The sequence below is a fragment of the Thalassophryne amazonica genome, chromosome 17 (genome assembly GCF_902500255.1).
Source record: "Thalassophryne amazonica chromosome 17, fThaAma1.1, whole genome shotgun sequence".
NCBI lineage: Eukaryota > Metazoa > Chordata > Actinopteri > Batrachoidiformes > Batrachoididae > Thalassophryne > Thalassophryne amazonica.
This window is the reverse complement of record NC_047119.1, coordinates 5,599,840-5,621,821: the sequence shown is the minus strand read 5'-3', so window position 1 is coordinate 5,621,821 and position 21,982 is coordinate 5,599,840. Positions and strand designations below refer to the sequence as shown.

Here is a 21,982-nt window from a genome sequence, read left to right as displayed (position 1 = left end):
TGTGTTTCCTTGCCTTCTGAACATGTGGCACAGGTACTTCTTATTGCCTTTGATCAGGAAATAGAAATATGTCAGACCAGTAATAAAGAACAAAAGTTGTTTCAGTACTTGTGGGTATCATTTTGGCTGATTGCCACATTTATGACAACATACTACTCATCTGTGTAATTGGCTGAAACCTGAGAAAATGGCAGACTCTCTTCTATTTAAAGCCACAGCTAAATTTAAAAGTACCAGTTATAAATAATAAGAAGAGAGAGGGTTGTAGTCCACCTGGGAAAGTGATCATATGGCAGATGGTAATTCACATTTACAATGAGCAGAATAGCTCAGAGTTTTGTTGTGCGGCTTTCATTTTCTCCTCTTCTTTGGCTGAAAGCAGCCCCAGTGGGTTAAGGACTTGGGCAGTAAATAGGTAGACTTGGGTTTGATTCCCTATCATGATATTTGTCTGTATTGTTGGACAAGACACTTCATCTGGATTGTCTTCAGCTGACCCAGCTGCAAATGGGTACCACTGTTGGCTGGGAAAGTAACATGTGTTGGACTGGTGTCCTGTCTGGGGTTAGTCTTAGATTTTCACTTACTTCTTGCTACAAAATCCGAAATTAAGCATCCGCTCTTTTGTGTGTCAGGGCCTCTATCGGACTTAAGAGAAGCATCTGGCTAAAACATAGTTGTTTTGCACGATTTGTATTCCTCTGAGCTTGTTGGGTGTTTAATAATATAGCCGTATCACTACATCTGCAAATCCCACCGATAATGTTTTTGAGTGGTTTGGTTTAATGACTAATGGCCGTCTAAAAACTACAAAACAAGACTTGTATAAAGTTGAAAATTCAAGTATGTTGTTAACTATGTACACAGTAGATCGTGAAGTGTTATATTAACCTTGTAGCAAGTGCACACGGTCTTCTGTCATAGCTTTAAATCAACTCCACACCAGTAGTTGATATACAGTATGATGGAGTTGATTTAACACTATAATTGTCTGTGTAGCTGCACTCGCTACACAGCTCTTGAACTTTGCTTTTTGTGGTTTCTCTTTTTCCACGTACTGTCTTCCCTAGACTAAGCTGTTGACCCAGTACATCTTGAACCTCGCAAAATATGACCAAAACTACGATATCAGAGACCGAACACGCTTCATAAGGCAGCTGATCGTGCCCAACGAGAAGAGCGGAGCGCTTAACAAGTACGCTCGACGCATCCTTTTGGCCCCCAAACCGGCCCCTATCCTCGAGTCCACCTTCAAAGGTATATACCGCTTTATTCTTATCCACCCTCTCGTAATGTTATATCTTCTAAATAACTTGAAAATGAAATGTTAAAGAGGACTCCTCCTTTGTCTGTTGGGTAAGATGTATCCCCTGAACATATACAGTAGGGTTCAGAATAATAGTAGTGCTATGTGACTAAAAAGATTAATCCAGGTTTTGAGTATATTTCTTATTGTTACATGGGAAACAAGGTACCAGTAGATTCAGTAGATTCTCACAAATCCAACAAGACCAAGCATTATGATATGCACACTCTTAAGGCTATGAAATTGGGCTATTAGTAAAAAAAAAAGTAGAAAAGGGGGTGTTCACAATAATAGTAGCATCTACTGTTGACGCTACAAACTCAAAACTATTATGTTCAAACTGCTTTTTTAGCAATCCTGTGAATCACTAAACTAGTATTTAGTTGTATAATGACAGTTTTTCATGATTTCTTCACATCTGCGAGATATGTGATATATAGGCCCAACACCATAGTAGGAGAAACATGCCCATATAATGATGCTTGCACCACCATGCTTCACTGTCTTCACTGTGAACTGTGGCTTGAATTCAGAGTTTGGGGGTCGTCTCACAAACTGTCTGCGGCCCTTGGACCCAAAAAGAACCATTTTACTCTCATCAGTCCACAAAATATTCCTCCATTTCTCTTTAGGCCAGTTGATGTGTTCTTTGGCAAATTGTAACCTCTTCTGCACGTCTTTTATTTAACAGAGGGACTTTGCGGGGGATTCTTGCAAATAAATTAGCTTCACACAGGCGTCTTCTAACTGTCACAGCACTTACAGGTAACTCCAGACTGTCTTTGATCATCCTGGAGCTGATCAATGGGTGAGCCTTTGCCATTCTGGTTATTCTTCTATCCATTTTAATGGTTGTTTTCCGTTTTCTTCCACGCGTCTCTGGTTTTTTGTCCATTTTAAAGCATTGGAGATCATTGTAGATGAACAGTCTATAATTTTTTGCACCTGCGTATAAGTTTTCCCCTCTCCAATCAACTTTTTAATCAAACTACGCTGTTCTTCTGAACAATGTCTTGAACGTCCCATTTTCCTCAGGCTTTCAAAGAGAAAAGCATGTTCAACAGGTGCTGGCTTCATCCTTTAATAGGGGACACCTGATTCACACCTGTTTGTTCCACAAAATTGACGACCTCACTGACTGAATGCCGCACTACTATTATTGTGAACACCCCCTTTTCTACTTTTTTTTACTAATAGCCCAATTTCATAGCCTTAAGAGTGTGCATATCATAATGCTTGGTCTTGTTGGATTTGTGAGAATCTACTGAATCTACTGGTACCTTGTTTCCCATGTAACAATAAGAAATATACTCAAAACCTGGATTAATCTTTTTAGTCACATAGCACTATTATTCTGAACACTACTGTATTAACTGGCCTTCATTTCCTTGATAGTCAAACGGTTCTACTTTCAGAAGAATGTCAAGTTGATTGGGGCTGTAGTGGTTTTATTATTCTAGTGTCTCTTTCTGAAGGGCAGTTAGGTCAGACCGCTTTCACGACGACTAATGAGATGGGTAAATTATTGAACTAATGCTAACCTTTTTGAGGCGCGTAGAGGGGGTAAAATCCTTCCCTCATTTAGCAGTCTTTTTTTCTCTCTTCCTCCTTGATAGCAAGTCCTGAAACGGCCTCATGAAGCATTAAAATTCTGCAGGAGTTTGCACCTACTGGGTGCTTATGAAAAATATTAACCACCCCTGTCATTCTTCATTTCTTCCACATTCAACACTAGTCTTTTTTCTTTCTTTCTTTCTTCGGTAGCAGAGCTTCGTATTTAGAGCACACCTCACAAGGAAGATGCAAATTACCTTCCTGCACTGACCGCCAGGGAGAGCAGAATGCAAGTACGTGTGCAGTGCACGTACACGCGCAGGGGAAGAGGATACCTACACCTCGTATTAAAGCTCTCTGACATTTAACTAGTCACTCATTCATTAAGGATACTCTGAGGTGACTTTGAACTAACTACTCACGTGCCACTGCTCATTAAGTCGTTTTTTTTTTAAACTTACGTAGGTTAATTATGTTTTCTTTCGCTTTGATCTTTCCGCCACCTTTTTTTTTTTTTTTTTTTTTTTTACCACAGTCTTTGTTACATTTTGATGCATTTTGCTGACGGACTCTCATTTTATCATTCTCTTGTTTTAGATCGAGACCGTTTTCAACTCGGCACTCTCTCCCACAGTCTCAACATTAAAGTGACCGGATACCAGGAGCTGTCAGACTGGCCAGCCGTTGCTCCTGACCAGTCTGTGAGGAACATGGAGGTCATTGAGCCAGTAAGGAGTACACCTTCCTCACACACACCTTACTATTGTTATACTACATACATACCATTTCAATTTTAAAAACTGTTGATTTTATGGAGCAGCTTCTTCCTTGTTTTTTTTTTTTGTTTTTTTTTTGTTTTTTTTGCCAGAATTGGCTCTGTTCTAAACTGCAAATTTTTTTTACTTCTTATTCCTACGTAAATACTAACTGGTAGGTTTGGGTATCGAGAACCAGTTATTTTCGGGTATCGTTAAGAAATGATTCGATCCACCGACATTAATAGCCTTTTTGCTTAACGATTCCCTTTTTGGTCCTTCAGAGCGGCCATTGTTTTTGAGGGTGTTTATCGGGAAAATGGTCATTTCTCTACATTGATGGCAGACCCTGCAGCGGGTCTGTAATCAATCGCTTTTGCAAGCGCGGCTCCGCTTTCAAGCTTGAACCAATGAAGCAATGCTTCGATCTGCTGCTTCGTTGGTTCTTTGATTTGCTACTCTTCAGAAGCGGCAAGTCCGCTAAACCCCTGAAAGCCATTAAAATATGTCAATCATGAGTCACTTTTGTGCAGATTAAAGTTACTAACTGGGACTCTTGTCTTATTGCAGTCAAGAAATGAGAATCGTCCTCCGTTCTGTTTGCAGAGCTCCAAACACTGCGTTGGTCTCTGCTGAGTCAAGTTAGAGTCCGGTCGGAATTAATAACTTTAAAGCAAATCGCCACTTTAAATAAAATGTCACCTCTTTCCAAACATTGTAATATAGACAACAAACTGCAATCAACTGAAATGCATTCTTTATGAATTACATTGCTGACGTGCAGCGCAGCTGGCTGCAAGAGCTCAACTCAGAGGTATGGGGTGATATTTATGCCAATAATGTCTGAAAGGAAATGCTTTTGACAAAAACTACAGATTTTGTTTATTTCTGTTTATGTCCAGAGTTTAAGGATCCAGTGACCAATTTCATATTTATTTACTTTAAGACTCAATAAAATGTTGTTGACATAGAAAACCGGTAAAGCCGACTTTTAGTACACAGAAAATTCAGAAGAGGTATTGATAAGGGAATCGATAAGAAATCGGATCGATAAGCGGAATCGATAATGGTATCTATTGATAAAATCTTATCAGTACCCATCCCTACTCACTGGTGCTTAAAGGAAGGTAGATCACATCACTCAATATCACTCTGTGCTTTGGTATGCACTGTTCTTGGGGGACTCTGTAGTAAAACCACTTTGATCCAGTCTGTTTTTCCTCATAGAAGGTATGGAGCTAATTTAGAAGACATCTTAGGATGAATTCTGTGTCTGCTCTTAATCCCATGATCTGCAATAATCACATGTTGTTCCCCTCCTGCCCCCACGACCTGGATAAGTGTCAGAATGAATGAATGAATGAATGCATGTTTCCCTCCATGTTAGTCTCTGCTTATGCCACCTGGAACATAAAAAAGGCATTGTTAATGTCAGACACGTTCTTCGATGGCAATTTTGGATCCTTTGATGAGCTGGCAACCAGTTTTGTCCTAACCACATTTAGCTTGTACCCATATGTACAGCAAGAAAAATAAGTACTGAACACGTCACCATTTTCTCAGTAAATATATTTCTAAAGATGCTTTTGACATGAAATTTTCACCAGATGTTGGTAGCAACCCCAGTAACCCATAGATGCAAAGAAACCAAAACAAATAACTACAGAAATTAAGTTATGTGGAATGACATGGGGGGAAAAATTTTAACACGCTTACTGAAATTTATGTAATCCTTTGGACAAAAGCCTTTTTTGGTATTGACAGTTTCTAGATGCCTCCTGTATGGAGAAACTAGTCACATGCATTGCTTAGGTGTGATTTTGGCCCTTTCTTCCACTCAAACAGTCTTCAAATCTTTAAGGTTCCATGGACCTCTTCTATGAACTCTGATCTTTAGTTTTTCCATAGATTTCTACAACCCCTGGCAAAAATTATGGAATCACCGGCCTCGGAGGATGTTCATTCAGTTGTTTAATTTTGTAGAAAAAAAGCAGATCACAGACATGACACAAAACTAAAGTCATTTCAAATGGCAACTTCCTGGCATTAAGAAACACTATAAGAAATCAGGAAAAAAAATTGTGGCAGTCAGTAACGGTTACTTTTTTAGACCAAGCAGAGGGAAAAAAAATATGGACTCACTCAATTCTGAGGAATAAATTATGGAATCACCCTGTAAATTTTCATCCCCAAAACTAACACCTGCATCAAATCAGATCTGCTCGTTAGTCTGCATCTAAAAAGGAGTGATCACACCTTGGAGAGCTGTTGCACCAAGTGGACTGACATGAATCATGGCTCCAACACGAGAGATGTCAATTGAAACAAAGGAGAGGATTATCAAACTCTTAAAAGAGGGTAAATCATCACGCAGTGTTGCAAAAGATGTTGGTTGTTCACATTCAGCTGTGTCTAAACTCTGGACCAAATACAAACAACATGGGAAGGTTGTTAAAGGCAAACATACTGGTAGACCAAGGAAGACATCAAAGCGTCAAGACAGAAAACTTAAAGCAATATGTCTCAAAAATCAAAAATGCACAACAAAACAATTGAGGAACGAATGGGAGGAAACTGGAGTCAACGTCTGTGACCGAACTGTAAGAAACCGCCTAAAGGAAATGGGATTTACATACAGAAAAGCTAAACGGAAGCCATCATTAACACCTAAACAGAAAAAAAACAAGGTTACAATGGGCTAAGGAAAAGCAATCGTGGACTGTGGATGACTGGATGAAAGTCATATTCAGTGATGAATCTTGAATCTGCATTGGGCAAGGTGATGATGCTGGAACTTTTGCTTGGTGCTGTTCCAATGAGATTTATAAAGATGACTGCCTGAAGAGAACATGTAAATTTCCAAGTCATTGATGATATGGGGCTGCATGTCAGGTAAAGGCACTGAGGAGATGGCTGTCATTACATCATCAATAAATGCACAAGTTTACGTTGATATTTTGGACACTTTTCTTATCCCATCAATTGAAAGGATGTTTTGGGATGATGAAATCATTTTTCAAGATGATAATGCATCTTGCCATAGAGCAAAAACTGTGAAAACATTCCTTGCAAAAAGACACATAGGGTCAATGTCATGGCCTGCAAATAGTCCGGATCTTAATCCAATTGAAAATCTTTGGAAGTTGAAGAAAATGGTCCATGACAAGGCTCCAACCTGCAAAGCTGATCTGGCAACAGCAATCAGAGAAAGTTGGAGCCAGATTGATGAAGAGTACTGTTTGTCACTCATTAAGTCCATGCCTCAGAGACTGCAAGCTGTTATAAAAGCCAGAGGTGGTGCAACAAAATACTAGTGATGTGTTGGAGCGTTCTTTTGTTTTTCATGATTCCATAATTTTTTCCTCAGAATTGAGTGATTCCATATTTTTTTTTCCCTCTGCTTGGTCTAAAAAAGTAACCATTACTGACTGCCACAATTATTTTTCCTGATTTCTTACAGTGTTTCTTAAAGCCAGAAAGTTGGCATTTGAAATGACTTTAGTTTTGTCATGTCTGTGATCTGCTTTTTTTTCTACAAAATTAAACAACTGAATGAACATCCTCCGAGGCCGGTGATTCCATAATTTTTGCCAGGGGTTGTATTTGATTCAAGTCAGGTGATTGGCTGGGCAGCACACATTAAATGAGCTTCAACATGCTTTTTCTTCAGCAATGGGGTCTTTTCGTGGTGAGCGTGCATACAGGCCATGGTGGTTGAATGCATTACTTATTGTTTTCTTTGAAACATTTGTACCTGCTAATTTCAGGTCTTTTCTGAAGTGGTCCTTAGCTCTTGGACAACTAAACAGCTGTTTTCCTTGCAGGTCTCCCATCTTGTGCACCAGCACAAACTCCCAAAATCTCCCCAAATTTCCTGTATTGTCTATTGTGTCGGTAGCATGGCCCAAGCAGAGGGTCACCCCTTTGAGTCTGGTCTGCTTGAGGTTTCTTCCTCAAATCATCAGAGGGAGTTTTTCCTTACCACTATGAATGGATGAATGAATGGATTTATTCGGCACACACACAAATCCGAAAGAACAGAAACATACCAATAATATGAATGTTATATAAACAAGCCTGTGAGTCCGAAAGGGTGTGGGCAGAAGCAAAACTTATCAACGCCCACCCCTGCTAGAATGAGTCCAACAATTATAACAGTCATAACAACATATACACAAATTCACAACACACTACATATCAACACAGACATACACTTCAATATTCAATTACATTTCAATTCATGTATAAGTATGTTATGTATAAAGCGCCAAATCACAGCAAACGTGGCCCAAGTCACTCCGTATTAACCCTGCCGACCCCCAGAGCAAGCACTAGGCAACTGTGGTGAGGAAAAACTCCCTCTTAGGAAGAAACCTCAAGCAGACCAGGCTCTATTGGGTGACCCTCTGCTTGGGCCGTGCATATATACCTGTATACGTACATACATACACACACATTATATACATATATACACTTATACACACACATATACACACTCACATATATACCTATATACATACCCACTGACACATAAATAAATATACACATACATACATTTATACCTACACATACATATACATACCCCTACACATATACACATATATATACACGCACACATGTATACATACACTCAACAAAAATATAAACGCAACACTTTTGGTTTTGCTCCCATTTTGTATGAGATGAACTCAAAGATCTAAAACTTTTTCCACATACACAATATCACCATTTCCCTCAAATATTGTTCACAAACCAGTCTAAATCTGTGATAGTGAGCACTTCTCCTTTGCTGAGATAATCCATCCCACCTCACAGGTGTGCCATACCAAGATGCTGATTAGACACCATGATTAGTGCACAGGTGTGCCTTAGACTGCCCACAATAAAAGGCCACTCTGAAAAGGTGCAGTTTTGTTTTATTGGGGGGGGGATACCAGTCAGTATCTGGTGTGACCACCATTTGCCTCATGCAGTGCAACACATCTCCTTTGCATAGAGTTGATCAGGTTGTCAATTGTGGCTTGTGGAATGTTGGTCCACTCCTCTTCAATGGCTGTGCGAAGTTGCTGGATATTGGCAGGAACTGGTACACGCTGTCGTATACGCCGGTCCAGAGCATCCCAAACATGCTCAATGGGTGACATGTCCGGTGAGTATGCCGGCCATGCAAGAACTGGGACATTTTCAGCTTCCAAGAATTGTGTACAGATCCTTGCAACATGGGGCCGTGCATTATCCTGCTGCAACATGAGGTGATGTTCGTGGATGTATGGCACAACAATGGGCCTCAGGATCTCGTCACGGTATCTCTGTGCATTCAAAATGCCATCAATAAAATGCACCTGTGTTCTTCGTCCATAACAGATGCCCTGCCATACCATAACCCCACCGCCACCCATGGGCCACTCGATCCACAACATTGACATCAGAAAACCGCGCACCCACACGACGCCACACACGCTGTCTGCCATCTGCCCTGGACAGTGTGAACCGGGATTCATCCGTGAAGAGAACACCTCTCCAACGTGCCAAACGCCAGCGAATGTGAGCATTTGCCCACGCAAGTCGGTTACAACAACGAACTGGAGTCAGGTCGAGACCCCGATGAGGACGACGAGCATGCGGATGAGCTTCCCTGAGATGGTTTCTGACAGTTTGTGCAGAAATTCTTTGGTTATGCAAACCGATTGTTTCAGCAGCTGTCCGAGTGGCTGGTCTCAGACGATCTTGGAGGTGAACATGCTGGATGTGGAGGTCCTGGGCTGGTTGATTACACGTGGTCTGCTGTTGTGAGGCTGGTTGGATGTATTGCCAAATTCTCTGAAACGCCTTTGGAGACGGCTTATGGTAGAGAAATGAACATTCAATACACGAGCAACAGCTCTGGTTGACATTCCTGCTGTCAGCATGCCAATTGCATGCTCCCTCAAATCTCACGACATCTATGGCATTGTGCTGTGTGATAAAACTGCACCTTTCAGAGTGGCCTTTTATTGTGGACAGTCTAAGGCACACCTGTGCACTAATCATGGTGTCTAATCAGCATCTTGATATGGCACACCTGTGAGGTGGGATGGATTATCTCAGCAAAGGAGAAGTGCTCACTATCACAGATTTAGATGGTTTGTGAACAATATTTGAGGGGAAATGGTGATATTGTGTATGTGGAAAAAGTTTTAGATCTTTGAGTTCATCTCATACAAAATGGGAGCAAAACCAAAAGTGTTGCGTTTATATTTTCGTTGAGTGTATATACACATACATACTACATATATGCATATACATATATACACGTACATATACATACATATTGACTGATTGATCATTTATTTTGAGTTTTACAAAATAAGCATTTCTTTGACATCTACATTTACCCACATTGGTTGAAAAGAACAGGAGATACAAACATACACGCATACATACCCGCGCACGTAACCCGAAAAGGGGTGGGATGAAGACAAACTTATTTAATCCCACCCCCAAATACCCATACGTTATTACGACTACCGAGTGTGACCAATATTCCTTTTTTATTACTATGTAATTGATATCATATTAGTGATGAGTATCTATAATAATAATAATAATAATAATAATGATAGATAGAAACAATTCCCACCATAATAGACAGTAATAATGACAATAATTATTGTCAATCAAAAACATTTTTTTTTATTTCTATTATTATTATTACTACCATTTTTTTTTAAATTGCTATTAATATTGCTGGTGTCATTCCTTAAGCCATTTTCATATGTCAATAAATTCCCCACATTTACTCAGAAAATGACTATTTAAAAGGACTATTCTTGTGTGTGTCGATGGTAATTCTGTATCAATATATATATATATATATATATATATATATATATATATATATATATATACACACACATCATACATGCGAACATAAGTACACAAAATACACACATACATCACCTATACATACATGTATACACATAATACATATACATATATACAATTATGCTGCATTCATTTTATTAATTTAATTACCTTAACCTTTTTATTAATTTATCATTATTATTATTATTATTTTCTTTCTTTTTTTTTCCCCTTCCCCTCCTTCCCCATTTGTCATGTGTGTGGTGCTTTAAAAGATGCAAGTATTTTGTAAACCTGCTGCCAGAGAGGGGTCGCCCCCTGACACAGGTCCACCCTTTGCTGAATGTCCTAGGCTCTGCATTAAAAGACAAGGTTTTGGAGTCTGCTGGCAGAAGGGGGAGACCTTTGAGCAACAGACCCCCACTTGCCGACCCTGATCTGGTGATAATGATGTAAATGATGTAAGAGGGGGAAACAAGGAGGAAAGAAAAGGAAAAGTCTTTTTATGTATCAATAAACTTACATATGTACATATTATATAAATGTAAACATAAATATACATATACATACATATTATACATACACATATATACATACACACACATACATATATATATATATATATATATATATATATATATATATATATATACGTACATACATATATACATACATACATATACATGTTTCCCCCTCTCTCTAAGTTATTACCATCATCACCATACTTCTATTTAACTAGCATTTCAACTACAGGATCATGATGTATAAAAATAATACTTTTGACCATGGTTACGACACCGGCAATAACAGGTATTATGCAAATATGTTAACATCTATTATATTAACAAACATATAGTAAGATTTTATTATCATTATTATCATTTTTTTTTATAATATAGTTTACAATTATGGCTATGATATATATAATTAAATTGATGTACAGGATAATTCCAGGTATTTTATGAAAGTTTGTGTGTCCTAGCGAGACCCCTTCTATTGCTGCACAAGGCAAAAAGCAAAGGTAAATTAACTAGAAATAATTAAAAAGACGTGACGATCACGCACCTTTCTCCTCATTCATGTATTTCAACAGAACCATTTCTTTGTATCTTTTTTTGAATTGATGGATGTTAGGACATCGCTTGAGCTGAGGTGCCAAACTATTCCACAGCTTAATGCCACACACGGACACCACAGAAACGTTCCTGGTAGTTCTCACTGCCTTGACTTTAAAGTTACCACATCCCCTCAAGTTATAGCTTCCTTCTCTCTGGGTGAAGAGACTCAGAATATTACTGGGTAATGAGTTTTTACTGGCTTTATATAATAATTGTGCAGTGTGAAAATTAACTGGATCTGGCATTTTCAACAATTTGGATTGCAAAAATAGACTATTTGTGTGATCAAGATATCCTACCTTATAGATGATTCGTATTGCCCGCTTTTGGATTATACAGAGGGGATGTAGCAAACGTTTGTAATTGTTACCCCAGATTTCTATACAATATGTTAAGTAAGGAGAGATTAAAGAACAATACAATAAATATAATGCATTATGATCCAGAAAATATTTTGCTTTGTACATAATAGAGACATTCTTGGAAACTTTTTTATGTATGTGGCTGATATGAGACTTCCAGCTTAATTTACTATCGATGGTTATCCCTAAAATTTGACTTTCTGACACTTTATCTATTTCGACACGTCTATATTTATTGGTAAATTAGAATTGACATTATGATTTCCAAAAAACATGACTTTAGTCTTTTTTATATTTAGGGATAATTTATTAATATTCAACCAAGTTTTCAGCTTAATTAATTCACTATTTACCACATTAATAAGTTTTCTATAGTTATCACTGGATTAGAATATATTGGTATCATCTGCAAATAATAATAATTTTAATAATTGTGACACATTAAATATGTCATTTATATAAAGATTAAAAAAATGTGGACCTAGTATGGATCCCTGTGGGACCCCACAAGGGATGCCCAAACACCCAGATTTAAATGCACCCATCTGCACAAACTGATGTCTCTCCGTTAAATAGCTTTGAATCCAGTTCCAAGCCACTCCCCTGATACCATATCTTTCCAATTTATTGAGTAGAATTGAGTGATTAAGTGTGTCAAACGCTTTCTTTAAATCAATGAATATTCCAACTATATGTTTTACTATCTAAGGTGTTTGTAATCTCTTCTATTGCTTCAATTATTGCAAGTGAAGTTGACCTACCAGACCTAAACCCATATTGACATTCGTTAATTATGTTATATTTTTCTATAAAGGCTCCTAACCTGTTGTTAAAAAGCTTTTCTAAAATTTTGGAAAATTGTGGAAGTAGAGAGACCGGTCTGTAGTTTGTGAAGATATGTTTATTTCCATTTTTGTATAGTGGAATAACTTTTGCCATCTTCATTTTGATTGGGAATGTCCCAGTTTGAAATGACAAGTTACATATATGAGTCAGGGGTTTTGATATGCTTTTGATTATTGTTTTTACTAGCTTCATATCTGTGTCATAACAGTCAGTTGATTTTTTATTTTTCATTTATTAACAATATCTATTATTTCGGCTTCACTAACACTGGAGAGAAACATTGTGTTTGGATTGATTTTTATGAGTGATTCCTGCTCCTTGTTACAACCATCGGGAATTTTTGCTGCCAAGTCAGGTCCAATATTAACAAAGAAGTTATTAAAACCATTAACTATGTTATACATATTATAGATGTCCTTGTTCTTATCAATAAAATAATTTGGATAAGAATTACCTCTTACCTTATTTTTGATTATAGTGTTAAGAATTTCCCAGATTCTCTTGGTGTCATTTTTATTATTATTTAATAGTTTGGTATAATATAATTTCTTGCTGGCTCTGATTATATTAGTTTGTTTTTATATAATTTATATCTATGTTCAGATTCTTTTGTCCTTAGTCTAACAAATTGTCTGTATAATGTATTCTTCTTTTTACAAGCATTTTGTAGACCTTTTTGTTAACCATGGACTTTTGGCGACAGTACTGTTTTTGTTGACTTGGCGTATTGAACAGTTTATCTCATATAATGAATTGAAAATGTCTAGAAATTTATTGAAGGCACAATCCACATCATTCTCCCTGTACACAGTGCGCCAGTCCTGTTTTGTTAAGTCATTATTGAGGTGATCTATTGCTTTTTGGGTTCTTACTCGTTTTAATGGAAAGTATTGGGGTTTTACCTGAAAATTACAATTGGAGTCATACACAGTAAACACAGGAAGATGGTCAGTTATGTCACAAATCAATAAACCACTTATATTTTTAGTTTCTATGTTGTTTGTGAAGATGTTATCTATTAGAGTTGCACTGTTCAATGTAATTCTGCTTGGCCTGGTGATAACTGGGTATAAGCTCATGCTGTACATTGTGTTTATAAATTTGTCAGTTGATGTGTGTCTGTTGGGGTTTATTAGATCAATGTTATAATCTCCACATATAAATATTTTTTTGTTATTTATTGATGAAAACATTCTGTCCACCCAGTTTGTAAATGTAGCCATATTTGAGCCTGGCGCCCTATATAAACAACTTATAATAATGTTTTTCTTGTTTCTATTATACATTTCTATTGATATACATTGTAACACATCTTTTATTGTTAACGTCATACTTTCTATTACCTTAAATTTAATATTTTTCCGCACATATATAGCAACACCTCCACCTCCTTTATTCACTCTGTTGATGTAGTTTAGATCATAACCATCCAACTCAAATTGTATTCCTTTTTGCGCATTGAACCACGTTTCTGAAATTGTTATTATACTAAAGGGTTTTGTAAACTGCTGGAGATATTCTTTGATACTGTTAAAGTTTGTGTACATACTTCTGCTGGTAAAGTGGATAATTGATAATTTACCTTCTGTTTTAAATGTATTATTGTAATCCTGTTCCGTATAGTAGTTGCAATGAACGGTATCAGTCGAAAAAAACATATTATCCGGGTCTATTTCGTTTTCCAAATCCATTATCTTATGTTCGGTGTACTCAGTTGCTTTTAATTCCAATAATTCCTGGTTTATTATCCTCTGTTGTATTATTTCATCTCCTGAAGTAGAGATTATGGGTTTTGATTCAGTGGTTTGTGAAGTATAACTAGTTTTTTTTTTTTTTTACTTTTTTTTATTTCTCCATACATTATTGACTCATTTCATATTTTTCCAGCTCTTTTATGTCCTTAATAACCAGCGCCTTAGCTACTTCAGGAGACCCATTCAGTTTAATGAAGACTTTACAACTCCTGACCCATGTATTCTGAATTTTGTTTGTTTTCCTTAAGTATCTGGCTTTTTTTTTAGCAATGTCTGCATTTGTTTTTGTCAAGTGATCATTCAAATAAACATTCGTACCTTTCAATTTTCTTCCTTGCCTCAACAATGTGACCTTATCCTTTCTGTTGAGAAACTTCATGATAAGCACAGGAGGAGCGCCTTTCTTCGTAGGGAGAGGATGACAAGCTTCAAGACAATTTACGTCCAAATCAGTGTCCCTGGACGCCAGGAACGCGGCGACCTGTTGTTCCGCAGAGCTCTCTTCCATCTCGCCAGGTTCGAGATCACTGCCCGCGGCCACTGCGTGGGCAGTGATCTCGCCAGGTTCGAGATCACTGCCCGCGGCCACTGCGTGGGCATATGAGCGGGGTTTAATCTTTAAACCAGTCACAACCACATCGTTAATCCTTGAGTACTGCTCCAAGTCCTCAACTCTCTTCTCGAGAGCCTTGATCCTCTTGTCCTTGTCCTCGTCCTCGTCCTCTTGTAGTCGCGCGACTTCCTCCACTAGCTTGAGTATCTTGTCCTGCTTATTCTTTATGTCAGCTACGTCCAGTGACACTAACTCAAGCGCCTTTTTAACCTCCTCCGACTCCTCCACCAACAAGCTTTTCTTTGGTCCCATTTTGTAGTGATTTCGTCTTCGGCTGTTTACCCTGCTCGGTACCTCACCTGGTAGCAGCGTGGCTAACTGCTAGCCCCGGCCCCAAACTGCGCTGAAAGTTACTGTTTAACATAAGTCCGAGGTCCAATAACCTTTTTTTTACGTTGTATTTTTATCCATAGCCATTGTCCGTTTAGTCCGATTCCGAAGAAAAAAATTATATAAATAAGTTTTCAGAGTTTCTTTTGCCTCTTCTCACGCTGCTCACACTCGGATAACCCGGAACTCCTCGGATCCAACCCGGAACTCCATCTTGAAGGACAATCTCTTCTTCCACAACAACAGCAACATCTCACTGCCACAGTAATGAAAAAGGCACTGTCGCCTGTGTGCTTGCTCTAGGGGTTAGTAAGGTTAGACCTTACTTGTGTGAAGTGCCTTGAGGCAACTTTGTTGTGATTTGGTGCTATATAAATGAAAATAAATTGAAAATATTAATTTACACTGACAGGTGGCAGGATTGCTTTCTAATTAGTGATAGATTTCAGCTGATGTCTTGGCTTTCCATGTCTTTTTGCACCTCCCTTTCTTCAGATGTTCAATACTTGTCATTTCACATTATTACATGTAACATACTTTTAAACCCTAGAGTCCCCAAATTTGGGGACTTGCCCTGTTTTGGAATATTTGAACACTCATAACTAACCAATGCTGACACCAACATACACACATTATACATCAAAATGTCAAGTGAAGTCTCCTCTACAAAAGTATCCACTTCAATCACATATCAACTAACTACAGCGGAAACGCCAAGCAAATAAAGACATAAATCGGAATTCTTTTTTGGGGGGGGGGGGGGGGGGGGAAACACCTCATTTACTCCTACCAAGTATTATTTACTTTCAATTTTTTTGCATCCACAACATCCCCTAGGACCTGTCTTTTAGCTGATCCAAACTTTTGCATGTTTGACCGTGTACAAGCTGAGAAATAAATCATAATGTATGGGTATGTGAGTTTGGTGAAATAGGCTCTAAGGCTTAAGGGGTTAATATCTTAGATGAATTCTTTATGGCTAATGCCTGTGCTGGGAGTTTTTAATAAGTAGGCAAAGTTTGAAGAATTGGAAATACCAGTGGTTGAGTTTTATTGGATTTTAGAAAACTTTACTCAAAAAGGACACAACAATCATTGCTCTGAAGTAAACCGTGAAGTGTTCAGAAACCAGACTGAGGGAAATGCGCCATGTGGCTGTAAGTATATTGAAGCTAAGTGAGTATGTTATGCATGTTATCTTCTTCACTACCTCACTGCAACATTTAAAGTTGTGGTAACCCATCACAGAAGGTCTCATTTTTATTGTACAGTACAGATGAAACAGCTTTTAACCATCAAAGTGTGAGAAATCAGTGTTTTTACTGTCCTTCAATTTATTAATGCCTTTGATAAATCATTTCCAACTGCAGACTGTTGGTGCTCGCACAACATTTCCAATATTCTCAATTTTTTTCCCCTCATTATTGAACAAACCTTAATTAGCCGTATAAATATTTTCTTGTTTCCCTCAGCAAAGTCAGAGCAGTAAGTGCTCACTTTGTGCTACATATCAGATTGAGTTGGAAAAGTACAATCTACTCAACTCAAGGAAAGAGCTTTGTTTGCCATGTTACATATTAGAGAATAAAAATGTAAAGGTTTTCATTTATTTTAAGTGAGGGAGTTAGTTTTATCATTGTTATTAAGCTAGTAGCTAATAGTGGCCTTAATAAAATCAATAAACAACAATGCAAAAAAAAAAAAAGCTTTCTATTCTAAAGCCAAAAGGCGTTGTTGAGGCAAAAAAGGACTTTAGACTGTCTGAGCCTGTTTGTGGAAATAAAGTCAAGAAGTTGACAGATTGTCTAAAATAACAGGCTTTTAATTCGAGGCCTCGAAGACACACACAGTCAAAATCATTACTGCAGGATTTTCAATAAATGTGTGCACACAGCAGTTGTAAGGGTGCTCTTTTGTACACCAGTTAGGGCGGGGGCACAGCAAGCAGAGACACATACACATGAATACATCTCAGCTTTTCCCATGAAAACTCTCACTGAACAATGAATGTTATCACAGTTTCTGCTAGGGAGGACACCAGGCAGAAACTTTGTGTTTTCCCAGCTGCAAGGTTACATGGAGGTATTTTTAATACAGGGTTAGAGAGTTTAGATGCAAAGGTTTTAGGCAGGCTATCTGTAAGGCAAAAATGAATAACCAAAGAGAAAAGTGGTCAGATCTCAGCTCAAGTCTTCCATGTGCTTTCTGGGAAAATACTACTGAAATTTCATGTTTCCTTTCAGTCCATCCGTGCTCTACTCCACTGCGCTGATAAAACAGCAAAAGTGTGCATGGTGCATCATACACACTTTCTCCAGTCACAGCCACAGAAGCCTGTAACTTCTTCAGCGTTATCATTACTGTCTCTGTGATTTCTCTCACTTGTATGCTTCTTGCACAGTCACTCAGTTTTTGAGAACTGCCTTCTCCAGACAGTTACCACACACAGTACCATACTGGGTCAGTGATTGATGTAAATCAGTTCCAGTTCTAGGTCACATAGTCAGTGTCCTGGAAAAGCTCATGTGTTTATTACCTGATTGATAGAAAGAAAACTGACTTTAAAAACAGAGCTGCAATAATTGATTAATATAGTATCTTTAAAACTGACTTTAAAAACAGAGCTGCAATAATTAATGATTAATATAGTATCTTTAAAACTGACTTTAAAAACAGAGCTGCAATAATTGATTAATATAGTATCTTTAAAACTGACTTTAAAAGCAGACCTGCAATAATTAATGATTAATATAGTATGTTTGGGTTGTGGGTAAAAAAAAAAAAAAAAAGATTAAGGACATTACTTTGGCTTTGGGATACACTGATTGACATTTTTGATCGTTTTCTAACCAGACAGTTAATCGATTAATCAATAAAGCAAGCAAAACAACAGAGTAATCGAATATGAAAAATAGTTAGTGATGAGTTTAAAAGTGCTATGATTTGTTGATTTCTCTTTAGTTTGTGCAGCTACTTATAGTCTCTGAAAATGGAGAGACTTTGTATTAAAATGGGTGGGTGAATGAATGAATGAATTTATTCAGCACACAGTTCCCCCCCCAAAAAAACTCATAACAAAACAACTCTACAGTGATCCCGTGTGGCCGAAAGGGTGAGGGCAGAAGTAAAGCTTATAAATACCCACCCCTTATACTATAAAATAAGAAATATATACATGTATACACACATAAACACACACACACACACATATATATATATATATATATGTATATATGTATATATATACGTGTATATATACACGTGTATATATGTATATATATACGTGTATATATACACGTGTATATATGTATATATATACGTGTATACGCGTACACGTGTATACGCATACACACTCCCCTGATGACGAATACCAAAAAAAAAAAAAATACTGCAAAATTAGTCAATGAACTCAATTTACGAAATACAACCAGACAACCGGATCTGTTCATTATTTTTATGGACAGAATTTCTAAGCGCAGCCAGGGTGTAGAGGGGGTCTGGTTTGGGAACCACAGAATCTCATCTCTGCTGTTTGCAGACGATGTGATTCTGTTGGTTTCGTCAAATCAGGACCTTCAGCGTGCACTGGGGCGGTTTGCAGCCGAGTATGAAGCATCCGGGATAAAAATCAGCACCTCCAAATCCGAGGCTATGGTTCTCTACCGGAAAAGGGTGCCTTGTCCTCTTCAGGTCGGTGGAGTGTCCTTGCCTCAAGTGGAGGAGTTTAAGTATCTCGGGGTCTTGTTCACGAGTGAGGGACGGATGGAGTGTGAGATCGATAGACGGATCGGTGCAGCATCTGCAGTGATGCGGTCGCTGTATCGGAGCGTCGTGGTGAAGAGAGAGCTGAGTAGGGGAGCAAAGCTCTCGATTTACTGATCGATCTACATTCAGATCCTCACCTATGGTCATGAGATTTGGCTCATGACCCAAAGAACGAGATCACGAGTACAAGCGGCTGAGATGAGTTTCCTCCGCAGGGTGGCTGGGCGCTCCCTTAGAGATAGGGTGAGGAGCTCGGTCACTTGGGAGGAGCTCGGAGTCGAGCCGCTGCTCCTCCACATCGAAAGGAGTCAGTTGAGGTGGCTCGGGCATCTTTTCCGGATGCCCCCTGGACGCCTCGCTGGAGAGGTGTTCCGGGCACGTCCCATTGGGAGGAGGCCCCGGGGAAGACCCAGGACACGCTGGAGGGACAACATCTCTCAGCTGGCTTGGGAACGCCTTGGGGTTCCCCCGGAGGAGCTGGGGGAGGTGTGTGTAGATCGGGAGGTCTGGGCGGCTTTGCTTGAGCTGCTGCCCCCGTGACCCGACTCCGGATAAAGCGGAAGAAAATGGATGGATGGATGGACAACCAGACAAACACTGGTGCACAATACTCAATCCTGAAAGCAATAACAAAATCAGTAAACATTATAAACAAATATTTTTTGATTTTCGCACTTTCAACGGTGACACATTCCATGACATTTTCCAAAGAAAAACACATATTTTGAACAATTTCACAGTGATAAGAACTAACGTAAAGTGCCACACCACCACCCTGTTTATGCATCCTATTTGTAGCAATGAAATCATAACCCTGAAACTGAACAGTGTCCATATGCTCCTCTTTCAACCACATCTCAGAAATCGCAGTTACTGAAACATGTTTATTTTCACTATTTAAACAATCCTGAATTCTTGACAAGTTCATGGAAAGACCCATTTAAATTGCTAAATTGTTCTTCAGAAAAATAATTGCAATGATGAGTGATATTTTTAAGAAAAAAACAATCTGAATCTATATTATATTCAATATTATGAAATCTGTGTTCAGTGTATTCAAAAATGTTTTAAGTTGAGGTCCTGTGCAGGAGTAAGTTGAAAGAATCAGGGTGTAAATCCTTAGTAGATCATGAAATATTTTGTAAAATTCCTTCAAGTAAAGCTGATGTTCTAAAACACAAGTACATCTGGATTATTTCAACTCCACTGTGTTGATGTATAGAGTCCATATAGTTATGGATTAATATCTCGCTGACCTGTCTGCCTTCTGCTGGACCTATCTGGGCTTGTTGCACACATGATGGAAATTAGGAGCAGGTGGTTGAAGGTACATGTAACTTGACTTAAACTTGTCAGTTTCTTGCATTTCAAAAGCTGAGGTCTGGCGGCTGCCTAGGTCACACCTGTTTATTTTAACTTTAAGTGCAAAGTGAAACAAAGTAGCAACGTTGGACAAACAAAACCCTCTGTGTATTGAGACGATAGAATTCTGGCATTTTGTGCGTCTGTAAATTATGCATCTGCCAGTGCTCTAACGGGGTTTACGTCTCTTCTTTTAGGTGAAAGAGTGGTTACCATTAGTGGGAAAGGCCAAACCATCCAAATCTGATAGGTTCTACTCCGATGAAGAAGATGAGGACGAGAAAGGAACTGAGAGCAGCAGTAGTGAAGACAGCAGCAGCAGTGAAGGTTCGTTTCTGTCCATGTGTTTGTACTGTATTTTCCAAAGTACAAGTCGCACCTTTTTTCTGTTATCAGCACTCTAATTTTTAATATTTTCTTTATTTTGTTTAGTGTTTTGGTTCAGGGGAAAGTCCTATATAAATAGCTATATCAGTAATAATAATAATGATTATAATATTAATAATAATAACGTTTTTTTGTACGTTATATGTTTCCCCAAAGTATAAGTCACAGGACCTACCAAACTAGTAAAAAAAACAAATCCCTGTGATTTATACTCCAGAAAATAAGGTGCATGTCATGCCTGTTTGGCACACGTCTAATCTGTCTGTGCAGAGTCCAGCAGTGAGAACGACAAGGACAGTGGTCAAGAGTCTGACAAGAGCTCCAGTCAGTCTAAAAATAGCTCCAGTGAGTCTGACAAGAGCTCCAGCGGATCGGAAGAGAAAAAGAAGAAAAACACAAAGAAGGTGTCGAAGAAAGGCAAACTAGCTGTGACTGACAGGTACAGTGGGACCCTTTTACACTCTTTTGGTGTCTCAGAGCATCATAGTGTTTTTTCCCTCTTTGATTTTGATCTTCGTGTGTCTAAATGTTGTTTTTCTTCTCTGTCTTGTTCGTCTAATTAAGTGTCTCATCACTTCTTTGCTGTCTCAGTAATTTCAGCTTCCATCTGTTCATCTTTAACAGTTTTTTTTTTATGTCTTTGACAACCTTTTTGTTTGTGTAACTTCTTCTGTTGAAAGACAGTTTTTCTGTGAGTCAGACAGTGTATGATCCACAATGTTCTGGGAATGTATATACAGTAGTGTTCAGAATAGTAGTAGTGCTATGTGACTAAAAAGATTAATCCAGGTTTTGAGTATATTTCTTATTGTTACATGGGAAAAAGGTACCAGTAGATTCAATAGATTCTCACAAATCCAACAAGACCAAGCATTCATGATATGCACACTCTTAAGGCTATGAAATTGGGCTGTTAGTAAAAAAAAAAAAAAAAAAAAAAAGTAGAAAAGGGGGTGTTCACAGTAATAGTAGCATCTGCTGTTGACA

General features: G+C 38.2%; 1 protein-coding gene across 2 annotated transcripts in view; it reads left to right on the top strand.

The window, feature by feature from the left end:
- Positions 1–21,982, top strand: part of ap3b1a (adaptor related protein complex 3 subunit beta 1a) — a 138,197-nt gene that overhangs the window by 49,849 nt on the left and 66,366 nt on the right. For both annotated transcript variants that reach the window (XM_034192186.1, XM_034192185.1), the window contains exons 16-19: positions 1,071–1,257; positions 3,458–3,588; positions 20,806–20,935; positions 21,266–21,434. In XM_034192186.1, the coding sequence (XP_034048077.1) occupies positions 1,071–1,257; positions 3,458–3,588; positions 20,806–20,935; positions 21,266–21,434 (617 nt within the window). The remainder of the gene's footprint in view (positions 1–1,070; positions 1,258–3,457; positions 3,589–20,805; positions 20,936–21,265; positions 21,435–21,982) is intronic.